The 23,026-nt window shown below is 35.7% G+C and overlaps 1 protein-coding gene across 1 annotated transcript in view; it reads left to right on the top strand.

Moving 5' to 3' along the window:
* SHISA9 (shisa family member 9) overlaps nucleotides 1-23,026 on the top strand; it is a 1,615,398-nt gene that overhangs the window by 674,124 nt on the left and 918,248 nt on the right. The window contains exon 4 of the mRNA XM_044088899.1: nucleotides 15,689-15,796. Coding sequence (XP_043944834.1) covers nucleotides 15,689-15,796 — 108 coding nt within the window. The remainder of the gene's footprint in view (nucleotides 1-15,688; nucleotides 15,797-23,026) is intronic.

Consider the following 23,026-nt stretch of genomic DNA (forward strand, 5'->3'; position numbering starts at 1 on the left):
TAGTTATGAAAATAAAATTGCCAAAGATTCCAAAGACAACCACAAGGCTTTCTATAACTATGTCAAGAATCATAATGGCAATGCTCAGATCTGCTATGAGCTACAACAGAATGACATTAAATATACTGATCCCAAGGACCCAGGTGGACAGTAGTCTCTCCTTTGATAGTCACATCGCTACAGTAGTCAGGAAGTCCTTCTATGTGGCATACCTCATCATAAAAGGGTTCTCATCCAGGAAAAAAGAGGTCATTGTTCCCCTCTACTCGTCACTCATTAGACCCATTATAGAGTACAATGCCCCTTTTGGAATGTACCTCACAAGACATCTGCAGCAGCTGGAAAGGCCACAGAAGTACCTCACAAAGAGGATTACTGGCCTCAAACAAATGCCCTACACTGACCGCCTCAAATAACTCCAGCTTTACTCCGTAGCATATCGCATACTCCGAGGTGATCTCTGCCTAACATATAAAGCTATGTCAAACCCAGAGCTGTTGGACATGCTACACCTAAAGAAATCCCAATCCCTCCAAGCTACATGCTCTAGGGACCTAAACCTTGTCACCACAATAAACAGGACATGTTGGAGGGATAGATTCCTGTCCCAGAGACTTCCTAAACTCTGGAACAAGCTACCCATCTATGTCAAGCAAAGTTCTTCATTAGCACTCTTCAATAAAAATCTTGATGAGTGGTTGGGAAATAGGAAATACACCCCAGGGATCACTTCTGTGTCTCTGCTGGACAGTGGCACAGGAAAATAACTTTCTTGGGTGGCGTAAGCTATGGTACCTTGCTGGCTAGGCTTACGTAGGCCCTTGGGCCAATAGCCTAGTACCTACCTATGAACCTATAAGGATATTGCCAATATCCTGGCAGATCGATTTAGTGCCAACTTCACCCCCCTCTCACCCCCTAAATGGCCCATCTCAATACTGGAAGATTGCCAAATTCTGGTAATAACAGCCACACAGGTAAAAAACGCACTCTCCAAAGCTAAGAATACAGCATCTATGGGACCAGATGACATCCCAGGCTGTGTACTACATGAACTACAAAATGAACTGGCACCTCACCTAAGTGTCATGTTTAATCATACCCTCACCTCAGGCTTCATGCCCACTGAATGGCGCACAGCTGCAGTTATCCCACTCCACAAGGGAGGATCCACCTTGGATCCCAGGAACTACTGCCCCATCAGTCTGACAAGCCTGATCTGCAAGGCCATGGAACATATTATCATGGAACTTATAAACAAAGACATTGGCAACCGTAAAACACCTGACCCCACCCAGTTTGGGTTTGTGAAGGGTTGATCTTGTCTCCTGAACCTTATTGACGTCTTTGAATCAGTCTCCAGAGCTGTGGATGAGGGTAAGACAGTCCACACAAGCCTATCTGGACCTCACCAAGGCCTTTGACACCATCCCCCACTCTGGAATCATAGATAAACTTACTAAGCTGGGCATTAATCCCTACGTCACTCGATGGGTTGCCAACTGGCTTACTGACAGAACCCACACTGTAAAAGTAGCTGACTCCAAATCCAGCTCCAGGCAAGTGACAAGTGGAGTACCTCAGGGTTCAGTCCTGGGACTTCTCTTGTTTGGCATCTACTTCTCTGAAGTACAGGCCAACACTAAGGGACTCTGGCTAACAAAGTACGCAGATGACTGCAAACTGGGAGCCATTATTGAATCCCCAAATGATGTAGATACTCTACAAAAGGGCCTTAAAGAAACAGATGCTTAGTGCCAGAGCCATGGGCTCAAGCACAATGCCAAGAAATGTATAGTTATCCCCTTTGGGAAAAAACATGTACCCATGAATTATCATGGCAGTATACTAAACACCAAAAGTGTGATAAGAGACTTAGGGACACAGGTAGACAGTGGTCTCACCTTCAATAACCACATTGCCACAACAGTCAGGAAATCCTTGTATGTGGCACACCTCATCACTAAGGGCTTTTCATCCAGAAAAAAGGAGGTCATTGTCCCACTGTACTCATCCCTGATTAGACCCATTATAGAATACAATGCCCCATTTGTTATGTACCTCTCAAGACATCTGCAACAACTGGAAAGGCCGCAGAAATACCTCACTAAAAGAATCACAAGCCTAAAGCAGATGCCCTATGCTGACCACCTTAAAAACTCCAGCTATATTCTGTCGCATATCATCTACTCTGAGAAAATCTCTGCTTAACATACAAGGCCATGTCAAACCCAGAGCTGTTGGATGTGCTACACTTAAAGAAATCCCAATCCCTCAGAGCCACACGCTCCAGGGATCTAAATCCTGTCATCACAATGAACAAAACATGCTGGAGGGATAGGTTCCTGACCCAGGGACTCCCCAGACACTGGAATAGACTGCCCATACATGTCAAGCAGAGCACCTCTTTGGCCCTCTTCAAAAGGAACCTTGATGATTGGATGGGAGAAAGGAAATTCACCCCGGGGATCATGTCAGTCACCCTGCTAGACAGGGGTCCAGGGAAGTAAATAGTGTGGGAAGAAATAGCCAGGGAATTGTTATGGCTAGGCTTGTATAGGCCCTAGGGCCAATAACCTAGCACCAACCTATGTACCTATGAACCTATGATACTACAAAGATGTAAAGGAGATTCCCAGGAACTGTGGTCCTGTGAACACAGGGACCAAAATAAAAGAGCAACACATGACACATGTGACTCTGAATCCTGGAATAACCATGACAGCACACAGTTGATGTATTTATATGGAAAAGGCATCTAGGTATGCTGCTCCATCTTTTGTGTCTTTCTGTCTCCCTTTATTGTACACTGGTGTCAAATCTGCCATTGGGACACACTTTCTTGTCTTCCTGATGACCACATCTATGTCTGGAGGAAGCAGTGTGGATGATAGCATTGCTTGGTAATAACTCATCTCTGACAGCAACTAAGTCAACACTTTAGGGCTAAAAAAGGAAGATGGCACATCTCAGTGACAGAGACAATCTGGTTATACCTAGGTTACTTTCTGTGAGCAGTGGGAATGGTGTAAGTTTCCCTTAGTGCAACCAGTTCATGCACATTGTTTCACATAACAGCCCTCTGGAACTCTTCAAGTCTGTTGCAAGTTCAGTGTGAATTGATTTGGTCACTGTGCTTTGATTACAGCAGACAAACTAAGTAAAACTCTAAGTAAAGTTGTAAATATGTTGTACCTACTACCTGTGACAGTGCTATGTATATGTAATCCTGTCCGTGCTCTCAGTCCTTATACAAGTTGCAACATCATAACAGCAAGCCCTAGGCAGAAAATGCTCAACTGATTTCTTGGATTGCAGTTAGACAGTACTTTGTTTAGACAGAATTTTTAAATGTCTACTGCTCAGCTCTGAATGACAATTTAGTTTTTTTTCTGTAGAATGCAGAACTACGAATGTACTAAATGTTAACTGAAATGCAAATTTAATACTATCTGCTGCAAGGTTGCCAACATGATTATTTAAGAAAATGCAGTTGTTGTTTATGTATGAAATACATTAAAAATCAGGTAAGTTATTAGAACCAAGATGTTTATTGTTATCTATGTTAGTTGCCTATGTGTACGTGCATATATTCATACTCTGATGCATGTTTTAAGATATATTTAGGTCTGTGGAATTTTGTTTAACATCTCCATCTTTCATTTTTTGGTATATTAATTACCAAGAATAAAGCCTGAACTCTGTATTTTTCAGGTGGGGTCGGGATGTCACTGTATTGGATGCATCGCTGGTATTACCCTGCATCACCTTTTATTTAATCATTTCTGTGGATGGAACATAGTTATATGTGTATGTTGGTAAACCCTATAAAGGCAGTTATGTTGCTGTTATATATATATATATATATATATATATATATATATATGGTTCCCCTTCATATGATCGAATTACTCTAAACTCGAAAGTTATAAACTCAAAACCAGAATCTCGAATTTTGAGAAACTCGAACATATGAAAGGGACAAAAAAAAAAAAATAACACCTTTCAAATGTTTTTGCAGGGGGGCTTTGCCCCCCTGCACCCCCATACCTCCCTACTTAAATATACATACTCCAAAATCGCACTATAGTGAAGGAAAGGGAAATGTCCCGTTCCACGCTATACGCGTAAGCACAAAATGGAAGATTTTCCATTCCTCCGCTATAGTGCGGTCACAAAACATTCACATTTAAACTGCTAGGGTACAGGTGGACCTGGCCCCCTGTAATAAGGTAAGTTAACTTTTTATTTTTTTTAGTAGAAAATGTGTTTGTTGGTTAGGTGTTGTTGTAGGTGTCCGGGATCTTATTTATTTGTGCAATGTAGTTTTCATATTTATGAAGCACACTTTCAATGTTTTGAATTTTCATTGTTTTGGGTTTTCAGTGTTTTGAATTTTCGATGTTCTGGTCTCAATGTTATGAAGGCTCCCATTCACAATTTCGAGTGAATGGAAGTTCGAGATTCTGGTCTCGAGATTATGAATTTCGAACTTCTATCCATTCAATCTTGTGAAGGGGAACTATATATATATATATATATATATATATATATATATATATATATATATATATATATATATATATATATATACACATACACACACACACACACACACATATGGGTCTTCTTCATAACACTGAAAGTTCATAACATTGAATTTTATAACACTCAGACCAGAACATCGAAAATTCAAAACACTGAAAACCCAAAACGTTGAAAACTCAGAACACTGAAAGTGTACTTCATAACATTGAAAACTATAATGTATATATAAATAACATCCTCTCCACCTATAACAACACCTAACAAACATATTTTCTGCTACATTACTGCAGGGGGGCAAGCTCCTCTGCACCCCCTATATGGGGGGATCTACCCCCCACACCCCCATAAAATAAAATTTATCAACTCCAAGATTGCACTACAGTGGAAAAAAAGTTAATGTCCTAACTTCATACACTGAGGTTAGGAAATTAACTGTTTTCCACTGTAGTGTGATCTTGGAGTTGGTATATTTAATTTACAGGGAGTGTGAGGGGCAGAGACCCCCAAATGGGGGGTGCAGGGGGGCTTGCCCCCCTGCAGAAACATAGTAGAAAATGTGTTTGTTGGTTAGGTGTTGTTGTAGGTGTCCAGGATCTTATTTATTTGTGCAATGTAGTTTTCAGTTTTATGAAGCACACTTTCAATATTTTGAGTTTTCACTGTTTTGAATTTTCGATGTTCTGGTCTCATTTTTATGAAATTCAATGTTATGAACTTTCAATGTTATGAAGTAGACCTATACATATCTATATATATATATATATATATATATATATATATATATATATATATATATATATATATATATATATATATATATATATATATATATATATATATATATATATACATATATATATATATATATATATATATATATATATATATATATATATATATATATATATATTATGTATCTCCTTGTATCTATGTGCAAATCCATAGTTGTGACCACTGATGCCATGATGACAGGTTTCTGAAACTGATAATGCAGCAAGCAATAACTTTTGTTTTCGCCTCTTTTTTTGCTGTGGTGTGGACATAATCTTACTACTTACTTTGCAAAGTGGATCATGGACATTGCAAAGATTACTCAAGATATTTGAGAACTGCTTATATATAAAACTGATTAAACCGAACCATGTACATATTACATAACTGAAAGGAGGACATTTACACACAGTTACATTTACATGTACTGTGTTCAAAGTCACATATCGGCTACTTGAAATTGAATTTAGAATTGTATGCTATGGCAAAGTACACATTGAATATCTGGTTAATTTCAGAGTGAAGAAATTATATTTCTATGAAAGTAAGTCAGAATATCTAGCATAGCAAACTGTGTGCATTATTTGCTCTTAAATTTACCTGTGTGAAGGCATGTAACATACCTAAAAACAATAGAATTTGCGCTGTTGGAACTGAAGTCTTTACTATACAAGACTCTGTACTAATTTTCAGTGTTAATTTATTCTGTGCAGCACAAAATGCTATGAATTTTCAGCCCATGTTTCTTTAACACACACAGCAGGTAGCAGAAACACAGAATCTTACTAAATACAGATGTCACCTCTTCAATTAGCATTCTTGTTTTGTGCATTGAAAGTAAATCAGCTGCATTCCTCAGACTATGAATCTGAAGGCTGGCTACCTGAAGAGAATGATTTGTCACCAACCAAACCCCTTTATTGACTAATTATGATGTTTTTCACAAGTGACAGGATGCATTATAACTTTAAATGTTTTGTTTAGACTAACAATAACCACAGCTGATACCTACAGTTTGTTTCAGCTTAGAAAAGCAAAGACATGCACCTCACTAAACAAAGCTATATAATCTGGCATGCATTTCAGCAATCAGTATTTTTTTTTATAAGATGTAACTGCATAAACATGCTAAGAACTAAACAATAAGAAAAAGATAGCCCAGTTTTCTGCATGGATTTTGACGCCTGACTTAAAGAGATCGAGGAATTTTATCTTTTGGAAACTGGCACAAATCTTTGCATCTTTCTGAAAGTGTCTAGATGATATATAAGCATCTAGACATTCAACATACCAAATAAAATGAATTGAAAATTCATGAGAAGGTCACACTCAAGTCTATCTTGTTTGAAAAATATAATTTCTATTTCTCTTTACTATGTTGTCACTTGTGTTCAGTTGTTTTTTAATACAGTTAATGAAAGTCTTTCCATATCTTTTAAACTGGTGTGAAAATCATTGTCTTTTGAATAAATGCACAAACTCCAAAAGGCCAAATGCCTTGCCCTTACACATATACAGTGATGTAAAATAGTGACAATGATAGTATAAAAGGCGAAAGACCCTGTGTATCAGCCGTCTCATAGATAATGCCTTTTGTCAACTTCTCTCCTACATTGCAATGCAAGTTAACTTAATGGTGTACAAAGCTCAGAAGACTCACTCCCTTTATATGTCACCTGTTTTGAAACGGGAGAGCTCTCTGTTGCTATTGTTGCATATATAACTGTAAATAAATTGTATTCCTATGGGATAGATTTTATGGAATTATGTCAATAGATTGGCATCTTTTCCCAGTGAACAAAATCTCGGAAAATATTTAATCAAAAGCACTTTTGGTAAAACTCAGAGTAAGTCTTTTTTTGCAGGGAGACAGTGTCTCCACTCCCCCCTCCATGTGGGATAACCCCCCCCCCCACACACACGCACACACACACACAAACACTGAACATTAATGTACCCACTAAGAGAAGGTATAGCAGTGGAGAAAAATAAATTCTCCCTTGTTGGAAAAAATGCTTTTGGCAAAACATTTTCACTGAAATATCAGTTGATGAAACTGCCATCACTGTTCTGATGGGCTCCCAGGCATTAAAAGTATTCAAAAAATATAGAGTCTTCAAAATATATTTGCCAGTTGGATGTATTGGAATTTAGTTAAAATTAAAAATATGAAAATGAAACATTGTGCTTCAAAATACCAACTGTACATCTGTACTTTTCTTGTCTCAGCCTCCATTGTATTTTCTTTACACCAAAATGAATTGTTCTTTGCACAACTTACCCTTCTCCAGTCTTCACTTGAGAGGAATACCGTTACTTACACCTTTATCAACACAATCTTCATCTCTTTCTTGCTTTCAGCCATTACAGACATCATTTGTATAGGTTGTTAGTATTTCTCCCATTAATGTTGATTCCAGCATCTGATTCATCCACTGCAGGAGTCTGCATGATATATTCGGCATAAAAATTCAGTAAGCAAGATGACAGTATCCAGCCTTGCCATACTCCATTCCCAATCTTGAACTAGTGAGTTATTCTATATTTGGTCCTAACTGTTGCTTTTGTTCTGTATACAGATTCCTCATTTCTGTAAGAACTTGCCACACTCTATTGTGGTCCATGCAGTCAAAATCTTTAGAGTAGTTGGACAGAAGTAAATATTTTTTGGAACTCCAGTGTTTATCCCCTGGATGTACCTAATTTGACAGTGGTGTCTGTGCCTATTCTAAAATTAGCATGTACATCTGGCAGTTTTTGGTCCATAAATTATTACAATCTATCTTGCCAGATCTTGAGCATTACTTTGCTGGCATGTAAACCAAATGCAATTGGTCAATAATTTGAGAACATTTTAGCATTGCCCTTTTTCGGGATTGGAAAATAAATTGACCTTTTCCAAACTAATAGCATCTGTCACTTTTTCCAGCTCTAATAGCAAAATCCAAGCAACACTGTAACAGCATTACTTTTCAGGATTTTAAGCAATTTATCTTGGACTCCATCATCTCCTCTGGCCTTATTATTAGAAATGCTTTCAAGGACCCACTTGGCTTCACTCTCCAGGATGTGTGGCTCTCAATCAAAGAACATACTGTTATTAAAAATTAGTAATGTTAGGATCCTTCTTATATAGTTCTTTTTTTATATTCCTGCCATCTCTTATTATTATTGTCAGCTTTTGGTATGACACCCCAAATTTTTCTTTTATCATACAAATTTTTACCTGGAAATTTGCTCTATCATCATCAATCTTTTTAAACAGATCTTCCACCCTTCCCATTCTATTGTATTCTTCTAGTTCTTCCCGTTGCTCATTTAACTATAATACACTATCACTCCTTCCTTTACTCTGAAACTCTACATTTAGTTTGACATTTTTCCTGACTTTTTTGGCTTGCCTTCCTTAATCAGTCACTTCCAAAGCCTCCATGGCCAGTCAATTTGCCTTTTTATTCTTCTTTCTATTTGGACTGTTTTCATACCATATCTTTTGACAATATCACAAATTCTGTCCATAGTTCTTCAGGTGCTCTCTTCAGTCTAATACCTTAAATCTACAAATTCACTTGGAAAATTGTTGAGGTCCTGTCCCACTGGCCTAGGTGTGTTTCTTGTTTTCTTTAATTTAATTCTAAACTTTGCAAAAAAAGAACATGATGGCCAAAGCCATGGTCTTCTTTATGTCTTAGTTTCACTAACAAATGAATCACAAGAATGTGGGATTTGTTTTGGACTAACATCATTCTTATATTCTGTTCAACAGTGAGTAAACAAAGTGTAATGGTCCAACTTTGCATGGAGAGATATTAATATTATTTGGACTATTGTATTTTTTTTCTCATTTTATAAAACAATAATTTAAAAATTTAATAACAGGAATAGAACAAAATAAACTACATACAGTGTCCATAACAGAAAAAAAAGGATTGGTATACATAGGAGAAACACTTAGTAAGAGGTTAAAACAATTTGTTCCAAGCAATTAATTGATGGAGTGTGTTATTTGTTCTCATTTATATAGTAGCAATTTCATTTTTAAAGATGCGCTTTGCAAGATGAACAAATACAAAGAGTAGATTGAGATTTCCAATTTTTATTAGCAATTTTGCTTGCTATGAAAAGAATTAACAAGAGTAAAACTATTTTTTTAGTGATAACTTCAGGAACAGGAGCATTGAAAAGAATGCAAGAATCAGAAATTATGCAGTTATCGTTCTATAAAGTAAAATAATATGTAGTAAAAAGGACACTGCTTTGTTATGTAACACACAGGTTACAGGGAATGATTATGTTTTTCTATTAGAAAAACTTCAGGCTACAGAAAAAGTCATTATTTTTCCAAAAGAGAGGGTAGAAAAAAGAGGCAAAGGGCAGGTGAAAAGGAAGAAATCAAAACTGAACGTGGAAAGATTGAAGAACATTACTAAAAGAAAAAAGAAGAGAAAGACAGATGTTGACTACATGGCTCAAGCTTTGGATTTACAGTGTCAGCTGGATGAGAATTTAATACACAATGAAAACAGTGGAATTAATAAGATTAATGGTGATTAAGATCTATCCTTCATAAAAAACTGATAAGAACAGATATTACTGTATTAGAAGCTGAAGATTTTTCTGGTCAGAAAATATACTCTTGTAACTGGAGATTCAATTATTAGAGGAATTGATACTTATATCTGCAGACAGGATAATGAACATTGAATAGTGTTATACTTGCCAGGAACAAAAATAGAAGATGTGAGACAAGCCTTGGAACGCCTTAATGTAAAGAAGTATGGATCCATTTTTATTTATGCCACCAGTACAAATGATGTCATCCACAAGGACTCTTTGACTGTTAGTAGGAAACTGACAGCCCTCTTAGATAGTTTGTACAGGTGTTAGGATGTATGTTTCACAAATCACCCATAGAAAGGATAGTCATGTCACTGTGTATGAAAAGAGTTTTTTTGGGTATAAATATCTACATGGAAAAAATGTTCTGTTTTAAAAAATTTAAATGTGTAAACCATCCAAGCCTAGTTTTGGCCACATGTGTTCAGACAGGATGGTATGCCATTTGTCAAGATTAGGGAAGAAAAATTTTGCACAGATATTTTGCAATATTTGACAAGCACTAGGCAGGATTTTTGCCTGATCAAAAATTTAACAGTTCACAGTTAGGAACATTTGATGCATCTTTGATGGTTGTTAATGCTAGGAACATTAATAATAAAGTTTTTTATTGGAAAACTTGCTACGTTCCTACAACATTGATATTGTTATTGTTTGTGAAACATGGTTAAGAAGAATGACTAGAAACCAGTTTTGACAGGGTATAAAGGTTTTTACTGTAACAGACATTCTAACAAAAAAATCAGGTAGAGGTGTTATGATAGGGATTAAAGATAGCTATGAGACCTGTGATTATTACACGTTCACTGATAACACCAATACTATAGACTGTGTAAATATGACAATAAAGACAACCCTGGAGCATATAACAATTGTTGGAGTGTATAGACCACCAACGTCAAGTGCAGATAACCTAGAGGAATTCATACATTTCTTCAATGAAACACAGGAAGGAAGAATAATATTAGCTGGAGACTTAAATTTACCAGAAACAGACTGTAATAATATTGATTCAACAACATTAGTAAGCAAATTATTCACAGGGTATATTCAGGAACAACAATTGCTTCAGATTGTAAAAACCTACCAGGGGATGGAACATACTAGACATCATTTGTGTTCTTAAAAAATACTGTTACTTCAAGTCAAGTTTTACCACCGTTGATGTGACCATTGGGTTATAAAGGTTAATTTGTTGCTAGATAATTCTGCCAAATGGAAATCTTAACCAATGCACAGAAGGTTAATTATAGATTATATGGAAGCAAAACAGTCACTATGTAAAACTAACTGAAGTGAGGTGCTCAGTGGGAAAACTGCAGATGGAATGTGGAAAGTTTTGAAGGACAATCTGTTTTTGTGCAAAAAATCAAAAAAGGTTTAACATAAGGATCTAGACAAACAATGTCAGGGGAATATATTTCCATAAGAACAAGATATCTGATTAAGGTAAGAGACAAAAAATATAAGGAGTGGAAGAGAGGTTGAACTACAACTTTGAAAACTGAAATAAACAAGATGGACAAACAAATTATGCATAGTCTGAAACAAGACAAAGAAAATTTTGAAGACAATTTATATGAAGATATTGAGCATAATAGGAAACCTTTTATAGATACATAAGATGTGGAAGGAGTAAATACATACAAACTGATAAACTGTGTGCAGATTCTAAAATTTGTTCTCAGAGACAACAGATTGTAGATATATTTGCAAAACCTTATGCAAAACAGTTTAGCTGCACAAAAGGGGTTATAAGTTATCCTAGTGAATTTCAGGTAACCTCATATACTGGAATCAAATTACATTATATTGAAAAAGAACTGCACAAACTGGATCCAAACAAAGCACAGGGATGAGACGGAATTAGTAACAATGACATATGAAGACTTCAGCAAGACCTTATGGTACCATTATATCTATTATTCACTTGGTCATATAAATATGGGATCCATATGGATCACCGAACGGCAACATAACCAAAACAGATTCGGCCGGGCATACTTGCACAAAAGTGCTTTTCACTGAAAGGCACTTTCACATAAGTATGCCTGTTACGGAGATCGCACTACAGTGGGGATAAGGGAAAATTCCCTTTTCCCCACTGTAGTGCGACCTCAGAGTGAGAATATTTAAGTAGGGGGGTGTGGGGGTGCAGGGGGGCTTGCCCCCTGCAAAAACGTAAAAGTAACGTTTTATTCTTTTTTTTAAACACACTTTAACGAAAGCACTTTTTCGGTGAAAACGCTTTCATTAAAGTGTGTTCAGTGATTGTGGATTCGGACTGTTGAACTTTTGTTCAATAGTCCTAGATCCAAATATGGTGAGATTCAACAAAATTGGAGACATGCACTTATTAAACCTGTCTTTAAGGGAAAGGGAGTAGGACAAACCCAGAGTCATATAGACCCTTAAGTCTACTTTCATGTTGTGGAAAAATAATAGAGAAGGTAATATTGGATAAGTTATTGTCAGACATGGATAGGTTGGGACTTGAAACCATATATCAGCATGCATATGTTTAAAATAGATCTATCACCACCTGTAACATGATGTTCTATAACAGTATAATAACAGCTATGAATAAAAATTGTGCTGTGGTGTAATTTATATAGATTTACCGTCAGCATTTGACATTGTCATACACATAACACTCATCAATAAATTAGTACAACTAAGTATTGATGTACTCTTGATAAGATGGATAGCTGCATGGCTTACAAATAGGACATGGCAAGTGTTATACAGCAACTGGACATGTAAAATCCTTGGTTACAGTCATGGTGTCCCACAGGGCAATGTCCTAGGCCCTTACTAGTTTAGATTGTATCTTTCAGACCTAACATTTTCATCTGAGGTGTTTTACAGTCTATATGCAGATGGCTTGAAATTGGGTAAATTGATTACATGTGTTACAGATATGGCATGTCTGCAAAATAACTTGATTAAATTGACCATTTGGGCACAGGAGAATAATATATGATAAATACATCAAAAACTAAGCATATGAGATTTGGGAGGCATAAATTGAAAGGTGAATATGTAATACAGCACACAGTGATTGAAACTGTAGACTCATTTAAGGACCTGGGTATATGCGTAATTTCAGCTATGAGTTTTTCTAATCATATCAACCAATTGGTTAATGATAGTTGTAGAACAATATATTGTATAAAAAGATTTATAAAGTCTAGGAAATCAAAAATTATGAAGTCATTGTTTGTTAGTTACATTAGACCCAAACTTGAGTTTTGGGCAACAATATGGAAACCCTATAAGAAGACAAGCATGAGTAAACTGGAAAGTGTATAGTGGAAATATACCAAGGGCATCCATGGATGTGAAAATTTAAGTTATTATGAAAGACTAAAATATCTAAACTTGTATGGTGTCTCTTACAGATATCTAAGAGGAGATCTTATCAGGTATATAGTGCATTTAGAGACAACTACCTCTGGGAATGTTTGGGTTTATCAAAAAGTACTAGAGAATCATCAGATAACCTTTGTAGAAGATTCTATAGGAATGAGAACTGTACTAATTGGTTCTCCGATAGAGTAGCTGATGCATGGAACAGACTACCAAATTACATTAAAGCAAGTACTAGTTTAGATATTTTTTAGAACAGCCCGGACACTTATTATGGGAACAAGGTATTTTGGTATACTGGCAAGCTAGAAGGACATTAATGCCTGTGAATGAAATATGTGTATGTATGTATGTAAAAATCTAACCAAAATGGAGAGATTACTTTACAATTTACACTCATGTATCTAGTTAGCACCAAGAGGTCTGCAGTCCAGCATTTTACATCATCCTTCTTGTATATTATTACTAATGTGTACAGTGTCAGAAAATATCTGCTCAAGAATTTCCATGTATATACTCATCAAAACAAGCATGATGTCAACCCTCTCACCGACTGTAAACATTTTTTTATTCCTTGTTGTGCATTCGTGTCCATTTACTTTATTAGAGCAATTCTAAAAAGAAATGTCTGTTTTGACAAAATCATTTCTGAGGATTTTATAAATTATATATATATAAGAGGTGTTCTTAAGTGTACCATTAATAATGGTTGAGATGAAATCTAAGATTTTTGGAGTATTCTTACTGTACATCTCTAGTGAGGATATAAGCTTAGTATGTATGAATTCCTTGCATGTTTGGATGTCTAGACAATTACAATTCTGTAAACTATATCTGAAAATCAAATAGTCTGCAGAGTTTATTTTATTAGCTGAAAGAAACTGATTCTAATATAATTGAGCAGTGTTTTAAATTCCAGCATTTTCCGGATATCAAAAGATATCAAGCTCTCATTTGTGAATGCAAATTGGGAAAATTATTAATATATTTTTGACCAGTTGATTAGAAAATATAAGCCTTTTGAAGAACATTAATATTTGGTTTGTAAATGGTGTAAAAACAATTTTCAGCTTCTCATTTTGAATATATGTTTAGAAGATCCATATAAAGATGTTTATATGTATTTGAAGGTGTGGTTCAAGGAATGTCTTATTATTAATTAACTTCAAATATGATGAGTAAGAAATATTATTCCAAAGCAACACTACATTACTAATTGCTGAATTTAGATAAAATCAGTGTTTGGAAACCCTATAGCCCCTACTCCCAACTTGAGGTGTGCCAAAGAAGTGCAATTCTTGGCTTTTGCGGGTACAAAAGGAACCTAAACAGAATAATATGTATTTTCTTTTCAGGTTTCATGGGTGGGGGAAGTATTAATGCTTGGCTAACAAATAAAATCTTGGGTAACAATATCATTTTAATTAGGGTTAATCTGTCTTTGAATGTGAAGAACAGTCAGCTCTAGTTATCTATTAAACTTGTAAGTTTGCAAGATGTTGATAGCTAGCTGGCTGTGACTTTTTTATAATTTGATTCAATTAGGACATCTAAATATTTAATGGACTGTTGTTTTAATTGCCTTGGTAAGTGAAGCACAAATTAAAGAAAGCAAGACTATTATTTAGGGTACTATTACAAACAATAGTTCACATGTTTGATATACTTGTATTTTTCTGATTTTAGCAGCAGCATTGCTGTCAACAGGATAAGTTTAATTTTTGCCACAATAATAAGTAGAGAGATCAAAACAATTATCATTTGAAAAGTGTAAGGGATATTTGTAGACCTACAATATGTCCTTTTGCTCTTGCCCATGAATTTAATAGAACATGGCACTTGAATGTGTCAGAATATAACAAGCCATTAATGGCCAGTTCATTTAAGTCACATGAGAGTCATGAAGGTTTCAGGTATGGATATTCCAGATGTTAATTAAAGGTTAATTCTGTGACCTACATATACTTATGGGAGGAATGAGGATCATGTACCATGACCCAACATCTCCATTGGTTACCAGTAAATCTCACGAGTCTGCACATGTCTGGTTATGTTAAGAAAAAGATCTATATCTACATCTGTAGCTCTCTCTCTCTCTCTGTACATATATATATATATATATATATATATATATATATATATATACACACACACACACACACACACACACACACACACACACACACACACACACACACATACACACATTCTTATTTTGTTTAATTATGAGATATTCATTGTAAAAGAGGCATCATGAGGTCAATGGTACTGCAAATTATTGTGGATTTTTTTTAAATTACAACTATGGTACATTCTCAGAATATTGCATTTTGTTGGGTCAGCAAAGGCTACAGTTTCTAATCCTTCAACTTTTTTTTTCCAGTCTTCAAAAGACACATTCTCAGAACTGACCAGCGCAAGGACAACAATCCTTCTTCCATTGGACTTACTGTACCAGAGATACCACAAGCCAAAGTCATTTTCCCACCATGTAAGTCAAAACATTCACTTACTGAGAAACCCGGTTTTGAAAATTCATTATCTCTTCAAATGTGCATTCAGTTCCACTTGAATATAGCATATACATTGTCCAAGAGTACTAGACAGGGACTTCTGGCAAAACCTTTCAAATGTATTGAAGTGAAAATGATTGGTATTAATACTGAATGTCTCACTGAACCTCAAATATACCTGCATTACACTCACACACACACACACACACACACACACACACACACACACACACACACACACACACACACACACACACACATGCACACACACACACGCGCGCACACACACACACACACACACACACACACACACACACACACACACACACACACACACACACACACACACACACACACACACACACACACACACACACACACACACACACGTATGCATGTAGATACTTATTTATTTGCTAAGTATTTATAATCACACTGACCACAGGCAGTTTACTAATGTTCTGGGAATAATTAGGTTTAATTAAATACTAACAGCCATTACAACATTAAGTCGACATTCAGTCAAGGACAATGTGTTGTCGACTAATGATAAGTATTTGTATTTGACTCAGTGATGGGTGCTACAAAGTGATATAATAGATTTAAGCAGTTACAGAATTATAGAACATTAAGCACAATACAGGCCATGGGGTATCTTTCCCTTTCAAGACTTATGTATGTTTTATTTTTTCTTCATGTTTTCTCATGTATAGCCTGCTTCATGCTTTATACGTTTTTTTTTCTGTTTGGCATCTGGCAGAATATATGCAAGCAAAGAACCAGGAATGAAAATTTTAAAGCCCTTCAGCTGGGCAGACTATTACCCACAAAATTATTATTTTATTACAAGATATGCAATACATATCCATTCAGATTATTACCCATTTCACTATCATCCTACCATACTGATGCAGTCTGCCATTAAAGCAAGTAAGCCTACTATATTGACAAATACTTATTTTATCATGCACTTAAAAAGGGTTAATAGTATTTTCTGAGAATCCTTTACACCGGAGCACTATTCTTTTGTGTCTTTTCATACATTTGTTTGTTTCTTAAAGAAAATGCTGATTCGATCTAATCAATTGCTTTTAAATTCTTAAATATTTTGCACAGTATAAACACCATCCTATTAAAACGGAAAGACAATTTAGTTAAATGTAATATTTCAAACAACTTACAAAATGTAGCTGTTCATTTAAAGCTGCCCTTGAGGATGTGAGATTTAACCAGGAAACAAGCATTCATACTGCATAACTCTGGAAACTCAACCGCAAAGTTTTTGCTCTGTCATTATAGTTCTTTATGTAACTGTATTTCTCTCATTGTTTTCTGAATAGTTGATATCTTCTCTAAATGGATTTAGTGATAGAAAAATGCAACATGCACTCCATTTAATGGTAGTTTTTCCTTTAAATTAGCTTCTAAATGCATTATACTTTTGTAAGATATTCACAGAATCATTGAAAATTGCAAGTACAGTGCTGAATCCAGGAAAAAAATACATTGGTTGCTATGTTCAATGGGAAAAACAGAAGCAGAACTTGATGTACTAATTCAAGACACAATATGCAGAAGAGTGCAATGCTACATTTTAAAGCAGTATTTTCTTGAGAGTATAACAAACGTATGATATTGCTTGACCATATTGCTTTGTACATTAATGATTTGGGATGTGTCAGAATTAATACACCAGTACCGAATAGCTTTTCTAGAGAAAGAAACACTGTTGGCAGGATTACACCTGCACTCTTTTGTCTGTATAACAAAACTGTTGTTATATATGGGATTTGTCTATTGAATTTGTATAAAGTAAATCAAAGGATTCAAATTTCTATTTGCTGGGAACTGTTTTCTGTTGCCCTGAATATACTTGAATAAAACAATGTGCAAAGGCAAGCAAAACTGATATTTCTGTCTGTTCAGATTATGTTAATATGAATAGCAGTGCTTGTAGGAAGATTATACATTTAAATAATCTGCTCTTCAACATATCAGAACATAATCTGCATTTTAACTTGGGACAGGGCATACAGGACCCATGACCATAATGTTTGGAGCAAAGAAAAGCATTGGCTATACATGTATGCAAGTCCATCTGAAACCACTCCAGCTTTTGGCTGCTAAATGAACAAAATTTGAATGGGTTATAGTCAAGGCTTTGTCTCTCTACACCCTTATGCCAAAGGCCAACAACAGTCTGATTTCTGAGCATAACTGCAAAATTTTTTTATATATGTTGGTCCTCTTGTTAATGCGTGTACTTTCTAAACATACACAGGGTCTATGAATTTTCAATTGTATGAGTGCATAGTTTTCTCATTTATTTATTTATCGATGTCATATTATATGCGGCTCTTTAAAGCTTTTTCTGTTATTACTTTTGGTAGTAGGGATGAGGCTTTTGCTTTGAAACTGGTATACCTTTTTTAATCTGTTGCCTATATTCTTTCCACTGGATCGTTGGTTTCACTGAAGTTTTTGTTGCACCTTAATTGGTTGCTGAATTCAGGGACTGTGCAAGTGCTGGGTCAGTGTGTGTAACGTTAACTGCAAATAATAAGTTTAAATAAACATGTTTTTAAATATTATTTTACTTACAACACCATAAGTAGCAGTGTCCTAATGTGATGCGTTTTATATTGGTAAAAAATAATGAAAGTTGTATGACAGTATAACTGATCAAATATATTATATTACTGGAAGGAATTTGAAAAGTGCAGTCGTATAATGTTGTTAAGAATAGCAGATGACATTACTGTTCTTTTGTATGGATTAAAGAAATATTATCAGAGTGTAGAAACTAGGGATTACGCCTGTAAAAGGTTAACGCTTGCAGTAAAATGTGTTCTGTGTGCATGAGTCTCCCAGATTGAATGAAAGTTCTCCATTAAGCTTACTTTACAGAATAAAACCAGACATTTTTTTCAGTTAGTTATACAGATAGATTTCTAGCTAGTTGAGTGGAATGTTCTTCACTTGCATTTAGTTGTTTAAACATATATGTATTATTATTTCACTTCAAAACCTTTAAGAAACACCTAGTATGAAATGTGCAGTCATTTTTATATCACTAGAATTCTGACATCTGTTTTCCAGTGTTTTTTTTTTTTTTCTATTAGTGGACCAACATGGGATTTCTTAGTTTTAATTAGGAAATCACTATACTAACCACTTTGTTTTTGCATTTCTTTGGAGGAAGACCTTTATTGGAAGTTGCACTGATTGTTATTCCATCATTCAGATGTTTTTGACTATTATTTGAGCTATATTTTTGAGAAAGCTCATCACAACCATTATGACAAATGCACTTTGAATAATTGTCATTCAGTCAACAATCAACATTAGTTCATCCTGTGTCTCTGTGGGGCAGACAGCATCTTTGTAATGTAAGTCACGTAATTTCATGCAACACCTATCCTCCTCCATACCTATAATTACACAAATTAAATTAAATGGGACCAGAAGCCATACAATCTATCCTCATGGCTGGCAAAGTTTTGAGTATGTTGTTAAAAGGACTAGCTCCCTGGCTGACTTCATCCTTTTGCAACATTTTATTAACCCCAAGAAGATTGGAAATAGATAACTTCCCATTCTGTTCTCTGATTCAGTGAATATGTTATCAACAGAATTGCTCTGTGTTTTTTTTTTCACCAGTTTAAGGCTTTAATTACTTCATTTTCACAGTACAATGGCATTAGAGAGATCTCAGCCAACCCATTGCTAATGTACTAATTTACACCCTTTGCAACCCTTTCCTGATATAAACAGCTCCCTGTTCAGTAGAATTTGAGGTAAGGGATATCTCCTCTGATACTGACTCCATTCTACTTTGGTAAACAAATATAAATAAAACCAAACAAAAATAAAAGTTTGTAGAACTGTGACTCAGCTAATTGCATTATTGCATGATTTCTCACATTGAAAACTACTAACTTCCCACCAGAAAAATGACTTGTAGATTTTAAATGACCTTTTAAAATATGTAATCCTTTTCTAACTGGATCTCAGAAAAATTGACAAGAGTCTTATCAGACTATGTTTGCAAAGGTTGGCTTAAAGAGAATGGCATTATGCCCACTGTCTCAGACACTTCATAAGGAAAAGTTGTAGTCCCTCCCCCGGGAAATAAGTTTACTGCAGATCATTGTTTGTTAGTGTCTTACAGAGATGTGTATCACACTGTTACAGTTATGAGATGTTTACACAAAAGTTATATAAGACAGATGCATAGATGGCAATGTCCACGTCATGCAGCCTCATCATAAAAGTTTGTCCAAATACAGTTTTACTATTAAGAGATGAGTGAGCACATTGTTAGGTAAATGTGAGGATATATCACTTAGGAATGTCATCTTTGGAGCAGGCAAAGATATAACAATACCTTTGTCTTTTGCTTCTTCCGTGGCCTAACCCCATTTTAGTAAGTAAATGTGTATTGCCTTTCTTTTATAGTTAACAGCCTAGCAACGGCCTCGAAGAAACAGTAAAAGATGTATCAATTGCAACAGATGAGCAAATATATAAAACTTCTGCACTTGTTTATATTTACGTTGCTTTCGGTAACTGGTCTGTTTGTTCAAAGTATTACACTAATAAGGATAAAATAACTAAACAATCATCTGCTGAAGGCAAGTGTAGGAAAAAGAATAAATAAAATGTGCACATTAGTTCCTGTAGTGTGTACTTTACATTTTTCTTTAATTCAGTTTTTGTTCATGTCTGCAGTTTTAATACAGAGCACAGATTCTCCAGCTGGAGTACAGATCAGATATTTTACTTTTATAATAAAGAAGGCTTAATCCAATTTTAAGGTTTTGTGTACTTCTGCTGAGACATAACAGGAAGACAGTTCTTTTGTTCAGTGGAATTATCTGCTAATGGTCACATTTCTCACATCCTAGAATGCCTATTAAAATAAATAAAAGACTGTTCTGACAATATAATTTAAATGCAAACAGGAAGCTCAGCAGAATTAGTAGACTGGGGAAACATTCTTAAATGTATTTGCTGTTAGACTAAATAATAATCCTTGATGTGCACTCATCAGAAAAAGGAGTTTCTAAACTGAGTAATTTTCCCATATGTTGGTGTTATTTTAACAAATTATATTATTTTATGAACTCTTTAGTGATAGCATTGCTGTAAAACAGGTGCTTTCATTTATCCCTTAAATAAGCAATAAAGTCATTACAAATTTTACCTGAAAAGTACTGCAAAATGTAAGTATTATTTAGTTATCTGAGTTTTCAACATGTTAGTTTTGCATGTTCATTTCATATTTAATTTGAGAATGATAAGTTATACAAAAGAATTTCTTCTTCATCTTTTGGCTTTTCCCGGTTAGGGGTCGCCACAGTGAATCATCTATCCGCTCATGATTGGCAGTGGAGTTTTACAGTGTTGAGTTGCCAGCCCGGCGCCCGACCTTCCACAGAAGGCAGGCACATGCACACGCTCACACCTAGGGTCGATTTAGAGTGTCCAATCCACCTACAGCATGTGTTTGGGATGTGGGAGGAAACCGGAGCACCCAGAGGAAACCCACGTGACCACAGGGAGGACATGCAGACTCCACACAGAAGGCACCCCAGCCAAGGATCGAACCGGAGAACCTCTTGCTGTGAGGTGACAGTGCTAACCGCTGCACCACCATGGCTGCCCCAAGTTATGCAAAAGAACTCCTGATTAAAAATGTTCTATAGGGATGCTTATTGCAACACATGTTGCTGAAAGGGTTGTAATCAGTTTGAGAACTAACTTTTTAAATGTTAGACTTTATTTACAGTTTTTATTTCTTATTTGCTACATTTATAAACCCTCTTTGGCTATTAAAATATTAATGAAGATTTTTGCTGGATTAACTTGTAAGTCACTAGAGTTTTTGCTTCTGAGCATTTGGGATTCAGTAATCTTATTGTCTAAATTTATTGCATATTTATGTTCAAGAATTGAGATTATTGAGCTGGTTTAGTGCCTTGGCTGGATAAAGCCCAGACAACCTGAGTTTCATAAGTGTCTTATGCAACTTCCAGAGGAAGAGTGAGGGATGGACATGTCTATCCTGACAGGGAGGGCACTTGTTGATGGGGTCTATGTTAATTCATCAAAGGTTCAGTGTAGCGACCCTTTCTTCATCAAACCCTAACCATCAAATGTTCATTTCAGTGAATGTTCATATCTGCAAAAAATTTACACAGAGAAAGGAAGCAGTAGGCCAGAATCACAAATCTGCCCGTTTCCCCACTGTAATGTGATCTCAGAGTTGTTATTAATAGTTAGGGGGGTTTTGGTAGCCCACTTGGGTGGGTTTTAAATACTGTGGTGTCTGTTCCAGTGTTGTTTTGTTCAAGTGCTTCATTTCCCTGTTTAAATTTATTTTCATTGAGAACATTTGCTGACATGAATGTTCAATGGTTAGGGTTCGATGAAGAACGGTTCGCTGAAATGAACCTTCTATGAATTAATATGGACCCCCTTGGTGATGATGCTCCCCTAATGGGAAGAGTGGTCCATAGAGGGGGGGAGAGGGTAGTAACTTGGGAACATCGTTGACATGCATGAGGTGGGTGGGAAAAGGGAAAGTGTGAAGAGCATAAGGAAAAGGAACCCCTGGCAACAAAAACCGAGATGTCAGAGTCCCCAGGACACTCTTAGGATCCATGACCAACCCCAGCAAATACAACAATTGTCTGGGTGGTAGGAGGAGCCAGTAGTCCCAGCATTAATGTTGGGCATTGAGAGCTGGTCGGATATCATAGGATCCAAAAAAAAAAAACAGCATATCTACAGCATGTATGAATAGAATTGCATCGGCTGATAGGCACATATGCCTGTGTTGCTGTGGGGGACAAGGGCGCAGTGTACAGGCTGATATTTTTATGCTGTGGTAATATTACAACCAGACCATGTTAAAAGTGTGTTACCTTGGGCAGATATAAATATGACAATATGAGACAAACTGTAGACCAGTTAGACTTGCTGAGATGACAGAGAAAAGTGTGCTTTGATTTTTAAGTTGCAATAATCAGCTGACTTTATTTCTGTATTTCTACAGTTCAGGCAAACTTCATATGTTATACTTAACAAAGGACAGTGATAAATATATAGGGTACTTTGATGATCAGAGTTAAAACTAAACTATTCTGTTGTTTCCATTTTTTATTCACCTCTTTATATACTTCTTCATCCAAACAACGTGCAGC

This window comes from Protopterus annectens, chromosome 12.part0, assembly GCF_019279795.1.
Source record: "Protopterus annectens isolate FY-2018-M chromosome 12.part0, PAN1.0, whole genome shotgun sequence".
Taxonomy (NCBI): Eukaryota; Metazoa; Chordata; order Ceratodontiformes; family Protopteridae; genus Protopterus; species Protopterus annectens.